The sequence below is a fragment of the Trachurus trachurus genome (assembly GCF_905171665.1).
Source record: "Trachurus trachurus genome assembly, chromosome: 20".
Lineage (NCBI taxonomy): Eukaryota > Metazoa > Chordata > Actinopteri > Carangiformes > Carangidae > Trachurus > Trachurus trachurus.
Genome location: NC_139911.1, coordinates 16493277 through 16514620, shown reverse-complemented (window position 1 = coordinate 16514620; position 21344 = coordinate 16493277). Strand labels below are relative to the sequence as shown.

Sequence of the window (21344 nt, the reverse complement as noted above, 5' to 3'; positions counted from 1 at the left end):
CCTGGTTTGGGACATTAAAGATACTTTGAATTCCAACCCAGCGATCTATAAAAAAGGCCCAAAGAGCCACTTTTGACAAAACTGTACACATGGCACATGTAAAAAAAAATCTTTAAACTTTTAAGTTTATAGTTTGTGCTTTGATCAAATTATCAGTCAAATGGAAATAATAATTTTACTTGCCAGTTCACTTTGGTTCAGATGTTTATCGTCCCATGAGAGGGAATACATTTTTTTAGCAAGACAGAATAAAAACAAAAACATGACACAAATGATAAAAAATGAAAATGAGACAATTAGAAGCCATTAGAAATGCTGGAATAATACATCAACAAGATGAGTAATGAGGACGAGAAAAATAAAATGACATAGAGGTTCAGTTAAAGCTATAAATCAAGTCCTGAAAACAGGGTCAGGGTTTTATTATAGAGCTGCATTCAAATACTGATGAATTTCAGATGATTATGTAAAACTGATGGATTCCACTCACATGAAAGGTTTTGAATTTCTGTAATACAATATTATCGGTCATGTATTTATTTTAATACATTTTCTTGTGTAAACTTCTCTCCTTAATGTGTCCTTTCTGCCATTGTCCTTCTTTCTTGTCTTTCTCTTTCCCAGTGGACTTGTCAGTATTGCACCTATGTGAACACCAAGCCCACTGTGGTGTGTGAGATGTGCAACCTGGCATGTAAAGACTCTCCTGGTGATTCTCTGCCCGAGTCTCTCCAGCCGACTCCGTCCATCACGAGGGATCAGCCTCAGTCCGGTGTGAGGCCGTTCCCCAGGCCCCGAGTCAACATGGATCTGAAGAGACAGAAGACCATGAGGGACGACGGTCTCGGCCTCATCCACCAGATCAGAGTCAGTCTTCTGAATCTAAACACTACTACATCATATCATAGACCAGGACAGCATCTTTTCAACAGCAGTTTTCCTTTAAAAAGAAAACCTGACCTGAACATTCACCACGCTATGAGATAATAATGGAACGTTACAAGATTGCTTTCGAGGTAAATTCATGCAAAACCGCTGATGCGCATTACCGTCAGGGGTAGTTTTTCAGCCAGCAGTCTCTGCATTTACCTCGAAAACAACTCCGTCTCGCAACACTCCGTTATTATCTCATAGCGTGGTGAATGTGCAGGTCACAACTTGTCCACCAGAATGTTTTGGAGTTGTTGGATTGTGTATTTGATGAGTTTGATGAGGGAACCTAAGAAATCCCATTAGCCTCCGTAGCGTAGCTCTGAGCAGCTGGTGGCTCTGCTCCGCCGTTCTAAAAATAGCTTGCACCGACAATTAAAGGTTAGGTTACGAACCTACTGCTAAAACTATAGGGATTATGGCAATGGGCCAATTTGCCAAAATGTTTAACTATCCCTTTAAAATGAGCTCTAACTGGGTTATGAAAACAAATGATATTTAAACAGCAGTCTAACTGAGAATTAGTTAAAGATGGCCTGCAGCGTTAATCATCTACTCAATTTAATGTCAGAAAAATCTGCAGCAGGATTTCCAAAAGCCAGATGAAGTCTCTGAACGTAGCCTCACCCTGTTTCCCTCTCCCAGGAGGCAGAAAAACGAGGGGTCAGCCCGGAGGAAGTGTACGCCGCCCTCTGCATGTGTGGCAGCAGCAGCATCAACCCCTGTGACTGGCTGACGTCAGAGCTGCCGCACCTGCTGGATGAGATCTGCGCCATGGCGGCGTCCGTCCACCTGAACCTGGTGGAGAGGGACGGGGAGGAGCTGGAGGAGAGCGGCCGCAGCGCCACGGGGGAAGACGTGAAGCTGTCCAGAGCCGAGGCCAAGCTGGCGTGGTTGGCCGCCGGAGGAGACGCCGACAAGGCCGTGAAACAGCTGCTGAGAGACCGGCAGGTGAAGGTAGGAAAAATCAACCTGTAAACCACAAACACACAGGAAGTGTTCCTCAAGCCTTTTGACCTCGTATTATATACATGAACACACATAAATATACAGGTGCATCTCAATAAATGGGAATATGATGGAGGTCAGTCTTCTCCATGATAGTGGAGCTACTGAACCAGACTAAGACACCATTAGGTTACAATAGTGAACTCTTTCACCATTATAATTTTTTGCGATTCTGAATTTTGGATTTTCATTAAATTTAAGCCATAATCATTACAATTAAAAGAAATAAAGACATGAAAACAACTCTGCCTCGCAATGCTCCGTTATCATCTCATAGCGTGGTGAATGTGCAGGTCATAACTTGTCCACCAGAGCGTTTTGGAGTTGTTGGATTGTGTATTTGATGAGTTTGATGAGGGAAACCAAGAAATCCCATGTTCCTCCGTAGCAAAGCTCTGAGCAGGTCACGGCTCTGCTCCGCCGTTCTAAAAACAGCTTGCACCGACAATTAAAGGTTATAAACCTGCTCCTAAAACTATAGGGATTATGGCAATGGGCCAATTTGCCAAAATGTTGAACTATCCCTCTAAGTTTAAACACAATAACAACACATCAGGCACAGGTACATGAAGCAAAAAACAGCAACCCAGGCTTGAATTAAACATATTTCAACAGCAGTTTTTGTTTTAATCTCTTTTTAAAAACAGAGATGTAGACTGTTTTATCGCGCTCTCAACCTCATCAAGTCTGTGGTCCTTTAACGGTCACGCTAAGACTTGTACATTTCGGTTTCCGTTTCTTTCCCTTTATAAGTTGTTTTCCTCTCCTGTTGTATTCGTGAGTGGGTAAAGAAATTGGGATGAGACGACAGAGTCTGTCATTGAGTCTAAATGCTACATCATACATCACACAGGCGTTGTGGAAAGTGTTGCATTCTGTGAGTTTCAGAAGTTTGTAACTAAAAAAAGAGGATCAGAGGGAGCATATTCTCATTTATTGAGATGCACCTGTACATAATGTATTTCTTTACTAAATATTTCTTTCATTTTGCAAAAGAAGCTCTTGAGTCTTTGTCTTCAAGAATGAGAAAAGACAAAGACCAAAGTAAACATGAGAGCCAAAAGAAAAAAAGTTTATCACAGTCATAGATTCCAAGTTTTCTACACCTTTATTTGAAAAGAGTACAGTGATGAATGGTTTGAAAACTGTGCTTGGTGAATAACTGCAATATTTAGTGTTTCTCCAATATTGCACTGGTGTTATGGAAAGCAACAAGAGGAAGCAGAACCTCTGCACTCCCTCATTCTATTTATGCAACAATAAAGAGTCTTAATAAGAGACCGGTGCCTTTTTGAAGCTGTGAGAAAACAAGGACAAATCTTAAATGTCATCCAGTTTTCTGACCATGAAAGATAAGTCAGAACAAAGAGGGTCTGTGGAGTGGTGGGAGTGATCTGTAGGAGTGTTACATGCCCCGTTGACCCTGGTTAATGGGAGGAGAAACAAAGAAACAAAGAAAACTTTTACAGGAGCCTCCCTGTAAAAGTTTTCTTTGATGGAAGGTCTGATCTGTTTGATATGTGGGTTCAGTAAAGACATTAGTCCTCACAGTCAAAGGGAGGACAGGTTACACAGGAGAGTGTCGTAACATGCATACATGTAGGGTTACAGTATGTTTCAAGTCATATAGAAACTGAACTCCAATAGCAGCCTGACGTTGTTCTGTCTGTTTGTATTACAGCTCTGTTACAAAACCCACCCACTGCTCCACTGGAACTTTTAATGACATGAACTTCTTTATTCTTCCTGAACTTCACTACTTCACTCAGTATTTTGGTGTCTAGAATATGATTTACATGATTCAAATACTGAGTTCAGTTCATACAGAAACATTTGGGAATGTCCTCAGTGATCCATGCACTGTGTAGTCTGTAACTTAATCTCATCTCTGAAAATGAAAACAAAACTAGAACAGACCCACAGAGCTCTGCTGCCGCTTCATCCCTCTCACTGCAGGTATCAACAAATGATTTCATCATATCAGACAAACCATCATTACCATCTTTTCTTAATTCTTTACTGAAATGAAACGTATATAGAAAGGCATCAGCCTGAGGCATATGACACACCAGATGGACATTATTGGTATATATGTCGGCAATCAGCCAAACAGATAATTGTATCTTTGGACTCTCACATAGTATTAAAGATCCTGCTCCTGTGTTGAAGTTTAATGAGTTACTTGGGCCAGTTTTTTTTTTTTTTAAAGGCTCAATTAGCTTTACTATTACAGTGTATTGACACAACAATGTATCATGTGGTTACTGTAAACCTGGATCTGTTTGTTCCCTCCCTGCTTTGTCTCTGTCCAGATGAGGGAGCTCCAGACTCTGGGCTTCAGGGACGTGGCCAGGTGTGAGGAGGCGCTGCGGCAGAGCGGAGGGGAGGTCAAAGGGGCTCTGTCTCTGCTGCAGCGCCCCCTCCTGGAGCCTTTCCACCAGCGTATCTGGACGGACCAGCCCGAGCCACCGATCGATCCCAACCACCCCGACAAACAGGTGACAGATTTCACTGGGCACACTTTGTACCCGGTTGGTTCTTGTGTACTGAATAGAAAGTCTGAGGTCTGTTTTATCCCACCTCTCTTTTTAACACACACACAAAAAATATATATTTTTAAATAGGTATATGGAAGATGAGGGATAAAAATAAATTGCTAAAGATATGGGATATTTTAAGTTGATATGGATATTTAGTATGTAGTATATATGTTTTATATATTTTTATGGATGTAGTATATACGTTTTTTTATGGATATAGTATATATGGATATATATATAGATATAGATATAGATATGGATATGTATTTAATATATATAGAGAGAGATATAGATATGGATATTTATGTAGTATATGTGTAGTAGATAGATAGATATATAAACTATGATGAGTAGAAAGGGGTGGGAATTTTAAAAAAAAGTGCATACTTCTTCCCTACTCCTTTTTCAAACTTTTGCATATTATGATCTGATTATACATATATTTTTTATATTTTTTTTCATTTTAGACACGTTCGTTAGAAATAAATTCATTCATATTCATTCTTATAAATCCCCCATTCTTCTCTGCTTCCCTTCAGAGGATGTGCAGACGTCTGCTGGCCTTGTACGACCTGCCCAGCTGGGGGCGCTGTGAGCTGGTGCTGTCGCTGCTGCAGGAGCCGGGGGTCTCTTACTCCCTGGAGGACGTCGTGCAAGCCGTGAAGGAGTCGCACGACAAGGACTTCATCAGGCGTCTCCTCAACAACGACTGTCCCATCTGTCTGTCCATTTTCCCCCGCAGCAAGGTGAGTGGATGGAAGTCCACTAGTACTACCAGAGGGTTTCCTTCAGCCTGGCCGCTGTACTGTATGAACACTGCAGCTGGGTTGTATCCACACAATCCCTCCAGTTCACAATGAAATCCAGTGTCTTCATGTGGCACTCAATTGACTTTTGCAGATAACACAGTAATTGTGTTGTCTTTCCCATGCTGAATGCGCCATTGATGAGTTTTCTATGAGGCATCTGTTGATGTGAACCAGGCCTCACAGAAAAAAAAGAGATCACGGCTTGGTTTGCATGATTGATTTGCATTAAGCTGAAGGGGTTATAGAGTCCAAGAGTGTATTTATTCACTAGTCCATAGTCAAACAGATAAACACTCTATAAATGGGAATATGGAAATTATTTAGTTCTGTGGCTTCTTTCTCTCCCTGAACATGGAGCTACTGGAGGAGCTGGCTGCAGGTTGCTGTTGCCAGTGGAGGTTCAACCAGTTACTGAATGCAAGAGTTCATTTACTTTTTTTTTTTTTTTTACTTACATGGGATCAGATCTCATTGCATGATCAATTAATGCAGAAAACCAAGACATTATTCTGTCGATTCATTTAACTGCTGCTGAATTCCCCTTTTAAGTTGAAACAAACTAGAATTCCTTTTTACACAACTAACAATAACACGTGAAAAATGATGAAAACAAAACCATGCACTGCATATGGTGCACTATAAATTTGAATTTGAATTTATATAAATGAACAGGAAGTAAACACGAAGGCCTCCTCTGAGGCAAAGGGAGAAGAACTTTCGGGTCATTTTGTGTCAAATGATTCTCAAGAAAGTAGTTGCAGCATTGATTTAGTTTTAGTCTGTTTACATGATATGGTTTCAAGATTATTTTTTATTGAAATACATTGGTTTTATCGGTTCATGATATATGTTTTTACACTTGTGAACATTTGTCAGTCCTAAAAATGACTGAAAAATGTTACCACACCTATTCATAATATCCTCATCTTTATTAGTGGTAGAGACCTGAAATAATGGGGTTGTAAAACTGTCAGTATCACTTTCACTGAGGAATTTAGCACTTCCTTTTCCAGATCAAGGGCCTGATAGGGCAGTTTGTGGAAAAGTGAACCAGCATAAAACTAAATGTGTTGTGAAGTAAAAAGGTAAATAGGTTAACATAAGTACAAACTAATAACTAAAGAAGAATAAGAGAGGGAATAACTTTAACTACTTAGCTCAAAAACAAAACATAACCAAAGAACATGCCGACTGAGTCACACAAATCTGCTTCTGATGTAAAATAAATGAACTGAAGGAGCCAAACTACCATGTTCATAAAGCTTGGCCAAGCCCACAACCATCAACACGAAATTCACAAATTACACAAAATGCTGACAACAACAGTACAAAGGCTGAGTCAGAGTTATAAACATTCTTTCCTCTTAATAACCAGAACGGCTGCAGCTGTGGACCGGCAGGAATGTTGCCACCACAATAAGGAAACTGGATCAACCAAAACAGTCCCAGGGTGCAGCCACCAGTCTTTTCTGCACATTCACACATACACTACACATTTAATCCTACAGAGTATGTTGATGCTATTAATAGAACCCGTGCCCCAAAGCTTTTGACATTTTGAAATAAAAACATAACCCGGACGGCTCCGCAGCAACCTGATCTGACAGGGAGCAACACTGTGGTGATACAATGAGGAAAAAGAGCATTCAAATGTCCATGTAAATCTTTTAATATACAGGATATACCACATGGTTTACATCTAATAACACCTTAATGTTCGCTATTATATCAGCTTTTGCTGCCCGGTTGTAACAGACGCTCTTTGTGGCAGAAACTTGATAATCACCTGTTGTGTTTTAATCCTCTGACCAGAGAGGAACAATATTAACTAACACTGAATTTTTTGTTGAAATGTTTTACATCAAAACAAAGAGAGATACATATTTGAATTGTATATTCCATTGCATTGATAGATAATTACGACAGATGTGAATGGAACATGGAACAAAAAAAACAAAACATAACAGTGATGGTTACAGGCATCCATTATCAAAATACAAAGTACATATCATTCACTGTCATACTGCATCCATTTCTCCCACTTACTCACAAAGACACTCTCTCTCATTCTAAGCTGATAGGTCATTCTCTCCATGGTGCAAACCTCTCTCATGATCTCTAACCCAGGGCTCCAGATTGCCCCAAAATGGGGGCATTTTGCCCCCAAATTTGGTACAGACAGTACAAGTACATTTTTTATCTACTTGCACATGTGCAACTAGTAAATTTACAATTTGCAAACACTGTGAAACGTGAAAGGGGCAAAGAATCTGGAATAATTGCAGGTGGCAGGCCAATGTGTCTGAGGATCCCTATTTTTTTTTTGCTTGAGCTCCTAAATTTTTAAGTTTGGGGGAAATGTGCTCCTGGTAAAAAACGTTTAGTCTGGAGCCTTGTTCTAACCACCGAGTCATAGTGGGTGGTTCAGTCTTGCACCAGTTTCTTGTTATTGCTTTTTTTTTTTTTTTTTTTTTTTTTTTTACATGTGACCACCAGTATTTTGGTTAAATATTTATCTTTTCTGGGACATAATGATTCAAAATATGTTTGACATGAGCCTCTTTTAAGAGTTTAAAGACATTTACAGTAACTCCATCAGTCAAGGGTCTGTTTTGTGTTTGATTTAGTATCATGTGGATATTTTGTTGGATAAAAAACTGTTTTATCAAACCAATAATTGATTACCTGCTGCACCTTGAGTTTGCATTCATTCATCTAGGGGTGCAGCTGTGACTGAATGTAAACTGTTTCTGACATAAAAAAACAACAAATCAGACTTTGGACAAAGTTTAATCAAAGGACTGAATTAGCTTGAAAGATTTTCTTTATGATGCATCGACACAGTATTTTATTTATATTATATCAACCTTTCTAACAGCTGTTGATTTCCTCTCCGTCTTTCAGATGCAGTCTCTGACCTCCTGTCAGTGCTCAGTGTGCCAGGAGTGTTTCAGCCAGCACTTCACCATCGCTGTGAGAGACAAACACATCAGAGACATGGTGTGTCCCGTCTGCTCGGAGCCCGACATCAATGACCCGGAGCAGCTGGACAGCTACTTCTCCACTCTGGACATACAGGTGAACAGAGAAAGAGGAACATGGAGGTTTTTCAAAGGCACTGATTGACAGAGGGGGTCCCGGAGCCGAACAACTAGGTACCAGGTTGCAATCGGCGAGTCAAATTAAGCCTTGTCCCCAGTGGGTGCTCAACCTGTTCAGTGGATGCTCGAGCACCGGAGCATCCACAGGTTCAGCACATATGAGCGCGGTCAAATGCAGCGAACAACATACACTGCCCGTCACACACCATAATATTTCATTGGACCACTTTTAGCTTTGATTACGGCATGTATTTGCTGTGGCATTGTTTCGATAAGATTCTGCAATGTCACAACATTCGAAGACGATCAGATACCATCCTAGCTCCGACTATAAACTGCGTTATTCCCATGACCCGCCGGGCAGTGTCCGCGAAACCAAAAGTAGGAAATGCGGGGCGAGTCAACAGCTAAATAATAATAACAAAATAACAATAGAGACAAAGACGATATATTTATTGAAAATGGATAACTTAGATACATCCACATTAATATGAGACTCTTATAACCGAAAGCAAACTCCTAGGGGTCTCTTTATTAATACGTTGGACAGTTCTTAACCTAATTTTAGTAGTCTCAGTAATCTCCTTAGATGTTTTATTTAGCTTGATGCCAATAATTTGACCCTTCTGAAACAGATAAACATCTTCTCCATGACCACAGGATGTGTCTGGCGCTGACATGGATGTTTAAGAAATGAGACTGCATCAGTTAGGGTTAGATAAGTTGAAACATAGCTGAAACATAATCATCCATGCAGTAATTATCCAATGGGAGGCTCTGACCTATTAGCTTAGTTAAATCCAACTGGTGACTTTTTTTTTGGACGGGCAGTGTATGTGCCACTCTCTCACACATCACATCACTTTCATGTTGTTTGTCTTCTGTCTTACAACCAACGACATATATACATGTCTTTACTGTCCTTGCTTACAACCACCAGTATTTCAGAGCTCCTTCCTTAATGTCTCAATGTCGGCTTTTAGGTGAGCTCGCCTCCCCATAGCTCCCCTGTAATTTGAACACTGACACTTGCAGAGATAATTTTTTTTTTTTTTTTTTTTTTAAGTACTAGATAAACTGCAGAGTTATTTTGTCTAATTTAGGGTCAATATACATTGACCCTCTCACATTACTATTTCTTAAAGGAAGAACAAAAACTGGAGGCATGTTGGATGAGTGTTTTTATTATTATACACGCATACTTATGTCAGTGTAGACAGGGGAAGCTGAGCTACATTAGAGTAAAAGAAAACAACTTAAATCACTTGAGACTGGTATCAAAACAAAGGTGATGTGGCCTACAGCAGTTTACAAGATGTTATAAATAAAAATCTGAGTCATGTGCCAAATTTCCTCATTTTTTCTCCTTTGCTGTGTTTCCAGCTGCGGGACTGCCTGGAGACGGACGTGTATGACCTGTTTCATAAAAAGCTGACAGAGCACGCTCTCATGAAGGACCCAAAGTTCCTCTGGTGCTGTCATGTGAGTTCCTCCCAACATCAAAAATCCTGCCTCTCGTTCTTCCCTGTTGCTCTATCAGCTCTCACCATCTGATTTCCTCTCTGTGTAATTTGGATAACGAGATCTTCATACTCACCATTCAGTCTTGTTTAAACTCAGCTAGGCTGCCACAGTTCAGTGTGAGTTCACTGACTTCCTCAACTGAATCCTCCTCTTGTCATCTCAAGATTTTTTCTAGCGTTTGCTCAATGTTTTCACAGTTTGTCCAGTTAAAGTGGCGTCAAAAAGTTTTCTTTGTCCTTAATTGCATCTGATTTTGCGTTGTACCAATGGAAACGACATAAAACATTTTATGTTTTATCATTTCCACAGTAACACTACTCTGTTTTACTGCCGGTGGTAACAGAGGGCCCTTTGCACCTTGTATTAGACATGAATTACCTATAACTAGATCTGCTGATCAGTTATAAGTTATGATAAGGGGAAATGTTGGGTTGCCAGGTTGAGGGAAATCCTCCCCCAGCACAACACATTGTGTTCATAGCAAGTTCTTTCAAATAATATGTGGTGAAACAGCTTCTAATTATTACATATTATTAAAACCTGAAGAGTGAAGTTTAAGCCTATGATTTATTTACCTTTAAAGGGATACTCACCATCATGCCAAGGAAGGGTTTGGAGAACTTTCGGAGTTATCAAAATACTTTTGGAGTTCCAGGGGGGGTCCGGCTGGCAACGGATTTTCATATAATGGCGGCGGATAGTGCTCACTTTTGAATCATCCAAAACACACACTATGAAACATCCAGATACCTCCATACTGCTCGTCTGTACTGACCAAAGTGTCCTGAAGCTGCGACATGAAAAAGTTGTTTGGAAAAAATTAACTTGATCTCTGTTTTTAGCCTTGTTGTAGTAGTAGCTCCCAGTGGCTCTGTTGATGTTTGTGCGCATGCGCGAGATTTGCTGCGAGATGTTAGTTCGCAATTGTAAACCATTGGATGTATGATGTAAACACGGAAGAACATCTCGCTGCAAATCTCGCACATCTCGCGCAGCCTCTGGGAGCTACTACGACAACAAGGCTAAAAACAGAGATCACATACATTTTTTTCATGTCGCAGCTTCGGGACACTTGGGTCAGTACAGACGAGCAGTATGGAGGTATTTGCATGTTTCATAGTGTGTGTTTTGGACGATTCAAAAGTGAACTCTATCCGCCGCCATTAGATGAAAATCTGTTGCAAGCCAGACCCCCCCTGGAACTCCAAAAGCGCTTTGATGACTCTGAAAGTTCTCCAAACCCCTCCTTGGCATGATGGCGAGTAGAAAATTGGTGAATTGTCAATTTTGGGTGAAGTATCCCTTTAATAAATTTGTCTTTATTAATAGTGATTTAAGTTTAACATTTTTTTCTAATGTTTTTTTTTATCTTCTGTAAATGGGTTCATACCTACAACTATTGTAAGTCTTTTTATATACCGGTACTTGTGCATGATTTGTTTTTTAAGAAAATCAACACTATAGACATGAAAACCACAAAATCACTCAGAGATGTGTACTGTGTATGTGATGCATGTTTACATGAAGTAATCAGTATGTCTCCCTTTGTCTTGATTAGTGCACCTTTGGGTTTATCAATGATGGAGACCAGCTGAAGGTCACCTGCCTGTCATGCCAGAGAAGTTTTTGTGCTCAGTGCAAGAAACCTGTGAGTATTGTTACAGTGTGTGACCACCTCTCCTGCAGCATTGAGCACTGACATAAAACAATGAACTGTTCTCTCCCTCTCTGGCCTCAGTGGGAGCCTCAGCACCAGGATCTGTCCTGTGAGCAGTTCCAGCAGTGGAAGAGGGACAACGACCCGGAGTACCAGAGGCAGGGCCTGGCCGGCTACCTGAGAGACAACGGCATCAGTGAGGCCCGCCACAAGCTTTACCTTATTAAACCAGTGTACCAGTTCCATGTCATTGCTTTTCCCTGTTTATACAGTATGTCAGTGAGCCTCACCCACCACACTGTTTGGTTCTGCTGTTTCCTAATTGATTGTTGTCTCTGGGTTGACCTACTTCTTCGGAGGCCGCCGTGTTTGCTCTCTCTTTTGGTGCGTTTCTATGTTACACATCTTCAAAAGCTCTTTCTTTGACTCCCACAAAGATAAGCAGTGTGTTGCCTCCCTCTCTCTGATGCTGGTTTTAAATCACTCTGACTTTAAGGGATATTTCAACATTTTGGCAAACTCACCTATTGCCATGATCCCTATAGTTTTAGGAGTAGGTTCATTACCTTTAATTGTCGGTGCAAGCTATTTTGAGATAAGCTGGGCAGATGTGATCTCTGCATGCGCTCCCTCATCAAACTCATCAAATACACAATCCAACAACTCCAAATCACATAATTATACGTTATTATTTCATAGCGTGGCGAATGTGCAGGTCACAACTTGTCCACAAGAGTGTTTTGGAGTTGCTGGATTGTGTATTTAATTTGATGAGGGAAACGTAGAAATACCAGCTCGCCTCTCTGCCCAGCCGATCTCAAAACAGCTTGCACAGACAATTAAAGGTAATGAACCTACTCCTAAAACTATGGGGATTATGGCAATAGACGAATTTGCCAAAATGTTGAAATATCCCTTTAAATTATTTGTTTCAGTCCAAAGAATGTCTGTGCTTGGGTACAATTTTAGGAAATTCCAAACTATTGTACTAGAGCAAGGATTCCCAAACTGTGGTGCGCAAGCTGCCGCCAGGGGGTGCGTGACATGAAAAGGGTCAAGGCGGTATGGTGTTATATTAAAGCATGTGTTCAGACGTAGTGTCTTTTGCGTGCACACACTTATAACTTTCAATTTAAATGCACGTCATGTGCGCTCACAACCCAACATGACGCCGTAGCGGTGTGCAATCGGTGCAACGTGCTTGTTTTTCCGTACACAATCCGTGGCACAGAGCTCCATGGACCTGTTTCTCCCTCCAGTGTTGTGTCAGATCCCGGTTCCCCCTCAGGTTGTGTCTCCCCTACCGTTTCCCACGGAGCTCTGCCCCATTTAAAGGGCCCATATTATGCAAAATCCACTTTCTACAGGTTTTGTAGTGTTCCTATGTGTTCCCGTGGCCTTTCTATGACGCCTGGAGGTGAAAAAAGTCTGTTCACTCCCTTAATTGATTTCTACACTTTTTTGAGGTCGTGTCTCCAAACGGGCGAATTGGAAGTGCTGGCAGACTTGACGTCAGGATGCGCTGAACTCAAGTGACTCCACCTCCCGGTACTTCCTTATACTCCCCCTGGGCCAGTCTGGAAAAACGTGAGCTCCGCCCGCTGACACTTTTCCGGAACAGCGACAGTCGCGAACCCCCCCCCCCCCCCCCCCCCCCCCCCCCCCCCCCCGTCCGTCATTTGACATGAAGATGCGGTATACGGGAGGAGCAGTCGGTACCGCGGCGGCCAGATGATCCTTTTGAATCATTGACTGAAAAACAGCCGCCTGTCATTAAAAATGAAATCGCGGATCAGAGAATATTGGAATGATAGCGCTTCTCATCAGCGCAGCGGTCCTCATCACGGAATGAGAGACATCTGAACGAGGAAGTCTCCTCTCCCGGCGCAAAACCACGTCAATATTCTCATCAGTCCATACAACAGTGCACAGTTCGTGCTGTTCCTCAGTTTCACTTGTTTTTTTTTTTTGACAGTTTCACACAGAACTTTCTGATGGTAGTAGGAGTCTCTCCATGTTTCTCCTTCTGCCACAGTAAAAAAAAAAAGAAAGAAAGAACATTTAAATTTTTTCAGACAAGATGCCAGTCTCAGAATTTTTTGTTTTTTTCGGAAATCAATGCCCGACCTCTTTCCCAATGTCAACACTGGCACATGTACCTGTAGTGAAAACCACACCCTCTCCCCGTGACAGCTGTGGAGTGGACGTGGTTTACACATCTTATTTGCATTTCAAGGTGCAGACACAGAAATGGCTCGTTCACAGGAGAGCTCTGGAGAGCCACTTTTAGATACTGAGATGTGGAGCTGCAGATTGATTTGGGGACAATACACTAGGAATACTATATGGTTGGACAACTTAGAACCATGTGAAATAGTTGGAAAACACCATAATATTGGGACCTTTAAAAGGTGAAGGAAGCCAGGTGAAGACATCGTCTCCGAGATGTAGAATGTGTATTACAGAAGAGAAACACACATTACAGCACCACTGACTTGTATCATCAGAACAGACATGTCCTGTGGGTTTCATCCTCCTTTCATATTTACTAAACAATATTAATTGATATCTATAACTAACTCTTACCCCCAGTCATGTAATTAATGACTATTTTTTATTATTGATGATTTATCTGCTGATTACTTTAATAATGTGATCTTCATCTAAAAATACATCAACCACAGTATCATCTCTCATCTATAATCTATGCTCCTTTATTGACAATTACAGTTATACAGAGCAGCTATCTGGACAAGTGCAACATTACAATGATATTTGCATATTCTGTAGGTTATGCATCAATAATAATGAAACAACAAACAATGTAATTATATGATATAGATTCTCAGTTCCAGCTTCTAATCTAATGCCGGTCTTTGAGAGTGAACAGATTGTCTTTGGGTTTTCTGATCATTTAGAGACGCATAACGAGGAGTGTGATGCTGTTGTGCAGGATATTGTGAACCATTGTGTTAGATATACCATTGTCAACCATTGTCTTTCAGTGTGGTGGAGAGAGGGAATAGGATTTAGTTGTTTCGTAGTTGAACAACATTAGATAGTGTTTCAGTCTCTCGGTGGAAGAGGAGCTTCTCAACCAACACCGCTGACTCATTCTCTCCACATCTCTTTAAACAATACGTGGAATAAGGAAATTCACCAGGATGTGGTGTCTTTTTGCAGCTTGTCCTCACTGCAGGTTCCAGTACGATCTGACCAAAGGCGGCTGCATGCACTTCAGCTGCTCCCAGTGCAGGTACCAGTTCTGCAGCGGCTGCAACAACCCCTACCACAAGGACAAGGTGAGAGCCACTTAACAACGAATCACTGTGAATCACAACACCAGTGTTTCAACATCATATCATGCTTGGTTTAATTACACCGCTCGCTCTTTCTATGGAAAGAAAGGCACTGTTGATTCATGCATTCAGCAACCCTGCCTCATTGAGAGATAAGCGAAGGCTTATCATAAATTCTCTTGTAAACCCCAGAAGTTGAAGAAACAGATGGTTACACCTGGGACTTGAAAACAGGCACAAAACCTGTCTAGGTTGAGATGATAGATGTGGATCGTCTTTTAATTAATCCTCAGAGGAGCAGTTTGTTTGATCTGATCAGATCTAAACCAGATTGAGAATTACTGCTGTCATAGTTCTCCCTGAGCGATATCAACGGGAACTGCAATTCTTCTGTTATTCAATGTAAATTCTGCAAATAACACACATTTTTAATTAGCTTTTAATCATTTTACAGAAGTAGACAGATTTTAGATGTCAGTTAAAACAATGACCCGACCACAACCTCTTGAATTTCTTTTGTATTCATTTTTGCTTTGTGTCACAGACAACCTGTAAAACGCCTCTATGCACGATACCTGGACTACATGCCCACCACCCTCGCGACTGTCTCTTCTATTTAAGGGACTGGGAGCCTGCCAGGCTGCAGGCGCTGCTCCAGGTCAGTGTGCTGTTCAGGGTGACGGTCGTTCCTCTGGCTGCAGTTTACTATTACGTGATTCATTCAAACACAGAATGTTAGTAAATAGGGGAAAAGTCCCACTATCATCCCCCTGAGCCTGTGGTTGCATATTCATATTGCTTGTATCAGAACATTGGAGCACATGACAGCAGGATCTCTGCAGGTCTCAAAATGCATTGATTTCAGTTTCCTCAAAATAACTGTATAGGTAATAAAAACTTTTACATTTAATTTCCAATTTTTTAATGTGATTGTTGGACACTATTTTTAGACCTCTCATACTATGTAAAATTAGTACGTGGACCTTAAATAAACTGTTTATTGTCACCTATTTTCTGTTACTTATCCAAGTCCAGGTCACGTTTTTAAGAATTAACTCATATTTAATCACAGGATCATTAGTTTGATTCCAACAGCAAGCCTTTATATCCATTAGTGACCTCACATCTTGCTGTTCCTTCCTGTGACAAACCTTGAATGTGAATATATCCATTTCTCCCCTCAGAGGAACGGCGTGGAGTTCAACATAGACCCTTCAGATGGATCTCAAACTGGTAAAACAGCTTTTTATTCACCAGCTACAAACAATCTGTTTACCTCCATTATGTACAGGAAGTAAAACAAACTAAATTAAATTATATGCTTTATAAAGTTAAAACATATCTTGGAAAACCTGGAATTGAAACAAAACTGTGATGAGTTTTCAAACTTAATGAAGTTGCAGTCTGGAATCTGGCTGACTGATGTGAGAGGTGTCTTTATTGGTCAAGACTAAAACTAAGACAGTTTTTACTGAAACAGAAATGAATCCCTCTCTGCTCTGGAAAAGCACATTTTACAATCTTTTTTTTTCAGTTTTTCTGAAACCAGTATTTTGTTGTGACTGTTGTTAGGAAAGATTTTGGAGTTAGGTGTCATCCTAACTTCTGAGGAATGCGAGTGCGCAATGGGTGATTGTTGTTTCATCCGTCCAGATAGATTGAGGTTGGATAGAGGGATAAAGCCCAGTGGATATGCACAACTGCACATGTTTAGCCATAAGTACTTCACATTCCCTTCTGCAGCATATTTGAGGGCCAGTTTGTTTAGACTTCTGTTTGGGAGTGATGAAAAAGAAACAAATCAACTTTTTCCATCAGACATCTCTCCAGGTCTGGGACTGGGATTTGGCTGAAGGTGATTCTATTCTCCAAATATGCAGCCACGAGTCTTCAGTTATTTCAATATCCAGATATTTTCTCCATCGTTGTTTCATGTAGTGTTTAGTGTCCTTACTCAGTGATGTGATGCCGTGGTATAACCAACTTATAAGCCATTCCTAACCCTCATTGTTTCCTGAGTTGTCCTCATCAATATACTATCAGCTTTTAATTCATCTATTGATGCAAAGCGCCATGTTCTTATCTCCACGATTGACTTCATTCTCTCCTCTTTGAACCAGACGCTTGTGGTGTGATGGAGCAGAAGGATGAAGGCGATCACCAGATCGATTCACCCTGCGGCGGTCAAACCCAGCCGGGAAGCGCGGGACTCTGCGAGTGAGTGTCTCTGAACATGGCTGCTGCTGTGTCTGTGATCGGACTGCGAGTGACAGATACAACAGCTGCAGTCTGCACCGAGTCTGTGAGCAGCTGCTCAGACCGAGGTCATTTGAGCTCAAGATTCACAAGGGGCCAGTTGAATATTATGTATTTGAGAGTGTCTCAAAACACTAACATGGCTCTTTAATGAACGAATGTGTAGTAAATATGGAAATGTGATTACACACCTTTTATGACAGGAAAGTTTGAATGAATTTATCAAGTTTATGAAAGTTACATTCAAATACTTAAAGGGATTGTTCAACATTTGGGCAAATTGGCCCATTGCCATAATCCCTATAGTGTTAGGAGTATGTTTGTTAACTTTAATTGTCGGTGCAAGCTATTTTTAGAACGGCGGAGCAGAGCCGCAAGCTGCTCAGAGCTACACTGACTACGGAGGCTATTGGGATTTCTTGGTTTCCCTCATCAAACTCATCAAATACACAATCCAACGATTCCAAAACGCTCTCGTGGACAAGTTGTGACCTGCACATTCACCACGCTGAGGGAAACCAAGAAATCCCATTAGCCTCCGTAGCGTAGCTCTGAGCAACTCACGGCTCTGCTCCGCCGTTCTAAAAATAGCTTGCACCGACAATTACAGGTAACGAACCTACTGCTAAGACTATAGGGATTATGGCAATAATGTTGAACTATCCCTTTAATAAGTCTCCATTACATTTTTATATGTTGATATAAAATGACATTTTGGCCTCTTTTTCATGAAAGTGTAAAATCATGAGGTCTAAAATGTGTCATAGTTGAGAGGGCTCTGGTGTCTGGGTAGTCAGAGCGTCCTGTGTTGGAGCTCTTCCAGCTGGTAGGAGGTCCTGGGCATTTCCCAGGAAGAGCTGGAAAATGTTGCTGCAGCTCTGACCCACCCCCGGGTGGATGGGTCCAGATTAGAATTGAGAAACCATAGAAAAGGAACGTGTGCTTTTCTCAGGAAAGAAATACTGCACATTTAAACTCTTTATTATTATTATTATACTGTTAAAGTGTGAAATGTTTTCATGGAAGTGAGGAACTAACAGAGCCATCAGATGACTCTACAGCTCCTCCTCAGCTTTACAGCGCCTCACAGTGATTTTCATGTGGTTCACTGTGGTTATTCTCATTCAGCATGATGCAACAAACGGCTGACAGGCACAGTGAGAGATCAGCTTGTGAACACAATGTCACAATTAAAAGTTAACAGAGCCAGACGTTTCCCTCAGGAGGTAGTGTAGAACAAAAATCTTCCACATTTAATGTATCTGATTAAAAGAAACAATCCTGAATGTGTGTTTTGTAGTGTATATTCTGTAAATCTCTCTCATATAGATACTCTCTCAGGTGAGATTTTTAACAAATGTGTGTGTATGGTTTTTTTTGCAGCAAGCACTACAGGGAGTACCTGGTCAGTCTGATAAATGATCACTCTCTGGACCCGGCCCTGCTCTACGACGGCCCCGAGCTGATCCGAGCCTGTGAGCGATACCAGGTGGACACGCAGAGAGGAGAGAACGAGGAGGACAACGGGTATCATGCCCGACTGCAGAAGGTGACACACACACACACACATGGTTCACTCAGAGCCCTGCTGCACCAGCTTCTGACCTGTAACTCTCTGCTGGAGATGTCATGAAGTTTTGTAACTAAACCTTACACCAGTAACCTTCACTGTGCTCTCTGGTCAGCAAATCATGTGCAATAGTGACACTGGTGATAAATAGTGATAAAAGTCGCGGTAGCTTTCCATTACTTTAATCTTTTGTGAGTTATTGGCTTCTATACGTACATGCTTATACCAATGTAGTTGCATGTGCATTAGGAAGCATTAGGAACAGTAAATATGGAAATGTGATTACACGCCTTTTATGACAGGGAAGTTTGAATGAATTTATCAAATTTATGAAAGTTGGATTCAAATACTTACAGGGATAGTTCAACATTTTGGCAAATTGTCTCATTGCCATAATCCCTAAAGTTTTAGGAGTAGGTTTGTTACCTTTATTTGTCGATGCAAGCTATTTTTAGAACGGCGGAGCAGAGCCGTGAGCTGCTCAGAGCTACGCTACGGAGGCTAATGGGATTTCTTGGTTTCCCTCATCAAATACACAATCCAACAACTCCAAAACGCTCTGGTGGACAAGTTGTGACTTGCACATTCACCACACTATGAGATAATAACAGAACGTTACGAGACAGAGTTGTTTTCGAGGTAAATTAATGCAAAACCGCTGATGCGCGTAACTGTCAGGGGCAGTTTTTCGGCAAGCAGTCTCTGCATTTGCCTCGAAAACAACTCTGTCTCATAACTTTCCGTTATTATCTCATAGCGTGGTGAATGTGCAGGTCACAACTTGTCCACAAGAGCGTTTGGAGTTGTTGGATTGTGTATTTAATGAGTTTGATGAGGGAAACCAAGAAATCCCATTAGCCTCCGTAGCGTAGCTCTGAGCAGCTTGCGGCTCTGCTCCGCCGTTCTAAAAATAGCTTGCACCGACAATTAAAGGTAACGAACCTACTGCTATCACTATAGGGATTATGGCAATGGGCCAATGTGCCAAAATGTTGAACTACCCCTTTAAGCAAGACTGAATCCAGACAGATGCAAGCTGAGTCCAGGTCAAAAAAAGGGCATGGGCAGAGTTCAGAGGAACAGAGTTTATTTCCTTAGATAAGACCAACCAGTGCCAGCACCCAGGAGCTGAACCTGATACAATGATCACAAGTGGCATCTTTTATGGCAAAACCCTCAGATTTCTTTCATGAAAATCCTCACTGTATCCCATGTAGAACTACTGGATGCATTCTTGTTTCACTCTTATCACCAGTGCCTCTACCATTTGAAACAGAAGCTTTATTTCCAGCCTTATACCCTGATGACTGTTTATAATCTACCATCCTGCCCACAGAGTAATTATCAGCATATCTTCTTCTGCATCTGCAGACAGTGTTGCAACATGCGGACCTTTAACCTACTTACTGAGCAGAGACCAAACAAACCTCTCTCTGCATCACTCATTATAAGTCTATTTTCATTAGTCACAGGTACTTATTACATAAAGTTTGAGGCTTAAAAACTTCTCAAAACCACAATCTCCAGGCTTCAGATTTGGCTGAGCAGCTGCATCGCCTGCAAATAAAGCAGATGTTTAACACACAGAAAAACAAAAAATGTTTTTGCAGAGTTATTTCAGTCAACCTTTGTGTCTGCATGAAAGGTGACTGAAAGGGAGTTCCCCTATACAGAACATTATATAGAGTATAACGCTCCCTGCATCACAATTAACTGCAGGACACATTAACTTTATCTGTACAGCATGTTCAAACTGAATCTAGAAAAACTGGTTTCCCCTTATTGCGCTTCTCATAAACGCGATCAGTTATGCTTTACAAAAAGCCTGATGTGTTTTTTTTTTTGTTGTTGTTTTTTTTCTCTTGACAGAAACTGATGGAGGTTCCTCTTGGAGAGAAGGTTCCCCGCACTAAATAAAGATCACTGAAACTCTCATCATTAGTGGCCTCAGGAAAAAACAGCAGAATTCTCATTAAGTGACAACACTTCTGACTCACCTCAAAACCATGGGCAAGCCAAACCACAGGAGAAACATGAATGTGTGTGTGTGTTGGCCATATGAAGCAGCTGTGTTTGATTTGTGTCCTTTGTATCCGTCTCAACTCTTCTCACAGATAAAAAAAAATATACAGTATATATTCTTCATAGATCAAAAAGTGAAATGGAGTTTGAAGAGAAATGTTTCTATAGAAGGAATTCCATGTGATTTAATGTAAAAACATTTAAAGGAACATATTTGTATGATGTTGAATCCAAGAATCTGATGATTTATTATACTTAATGTTGCAATATCGGGCAGATTATATTAATAAAGTATAAACACATAATTCAATGTTTCACGGGTTAAACTTTAAGACTTTCTTCCTAATGGATGGATGAATGGATGGATGGCTCAAACTCAACAACTGAATAAATATGATCATTTTGAAACGTGGACTTGTTTATGTTTTCACATTAAAGCAGAAGTAAGCGATCCGGTCGTTTTGGCTAATGCTGCGTTCCAGGCAGGCTTTTGAAACCGTAAATTACAGCTTCAAGTCACGACTTACGACTTTGTAGCGTTCCAGGCAACCCACTCGTGTTTTTCCGACCTGTTTTACCTGTGAAAGTCACTATAACGGCCACTCGTAACTTCCGACCCGTGAACTCG

At 41.0% G+C, this 21344-nt stretch overlaps 1 protein-coding gene across 2 annotated transcripts in view; it reads left to right on the top strand.

Moving 5' to 3' along the window:
• The window catches only part of LOC311003852 (E3 ubiquitin-protein ligase RNF31-like), a 28348-nt gene extending 7230 nt beyond the window's left edge, over positions 1 to 21118 (top strand). For both annotated transcript variants that reach the window (XM_083995746.1, XM_083995745.1), the window contains exons 11-24: positions 625 to 867; positions 1576 to 1887; positions 4251 to 4436; positions 5018 to 5224; positions 8192 to 8365; positions 9772 to 9870; positions 11471 to 11560; positions 11651 to 11765; positions 14753 to 14871; positions 15413 to 15526; positions 16053 to 16101; positions 16989 to 17085; positions 18508 to 18673; positions 20564 to 21118. In XM_083995746.1, the coding sequence (XP_083851872.1) occupies positions 625 to 867; positions 1576 to 1887; positions 4251 to 4436; positions 5018 to 5224; positions 8192 to 8365; positions 9772 to 9870; positions 11471 to 11560; positions 11651 to 11765; positions 14753 to 14871; positions 15413 to 15526; positions 16053 to 16101; positions 16989 to 17085; positions 18508 to 18673; positions 20564 to 20611 (2019 nt within the window). In that variant the 3' untranslated portion in view covers positions 20612 to 21118. The remainder of the gene's footprint in view (positions 1 to 624; positions 868 to 1575; positions 1888 to 4250; positions 4437 to 5017; positions 5225 to 8191; positions 8366 to 9771; positions 9871 to 11470; positions 11561 to 11650; positions 11766 to 14752; positions 14872 to 15412; positions 15527 to 16052; positions 16102 to 16988; positions 17086 to 18507; positions 18674 to 20563) is intronic.
• The last annotated feature ends 226 nt before the right edge of the window (positions 21119 to 21344 follow it).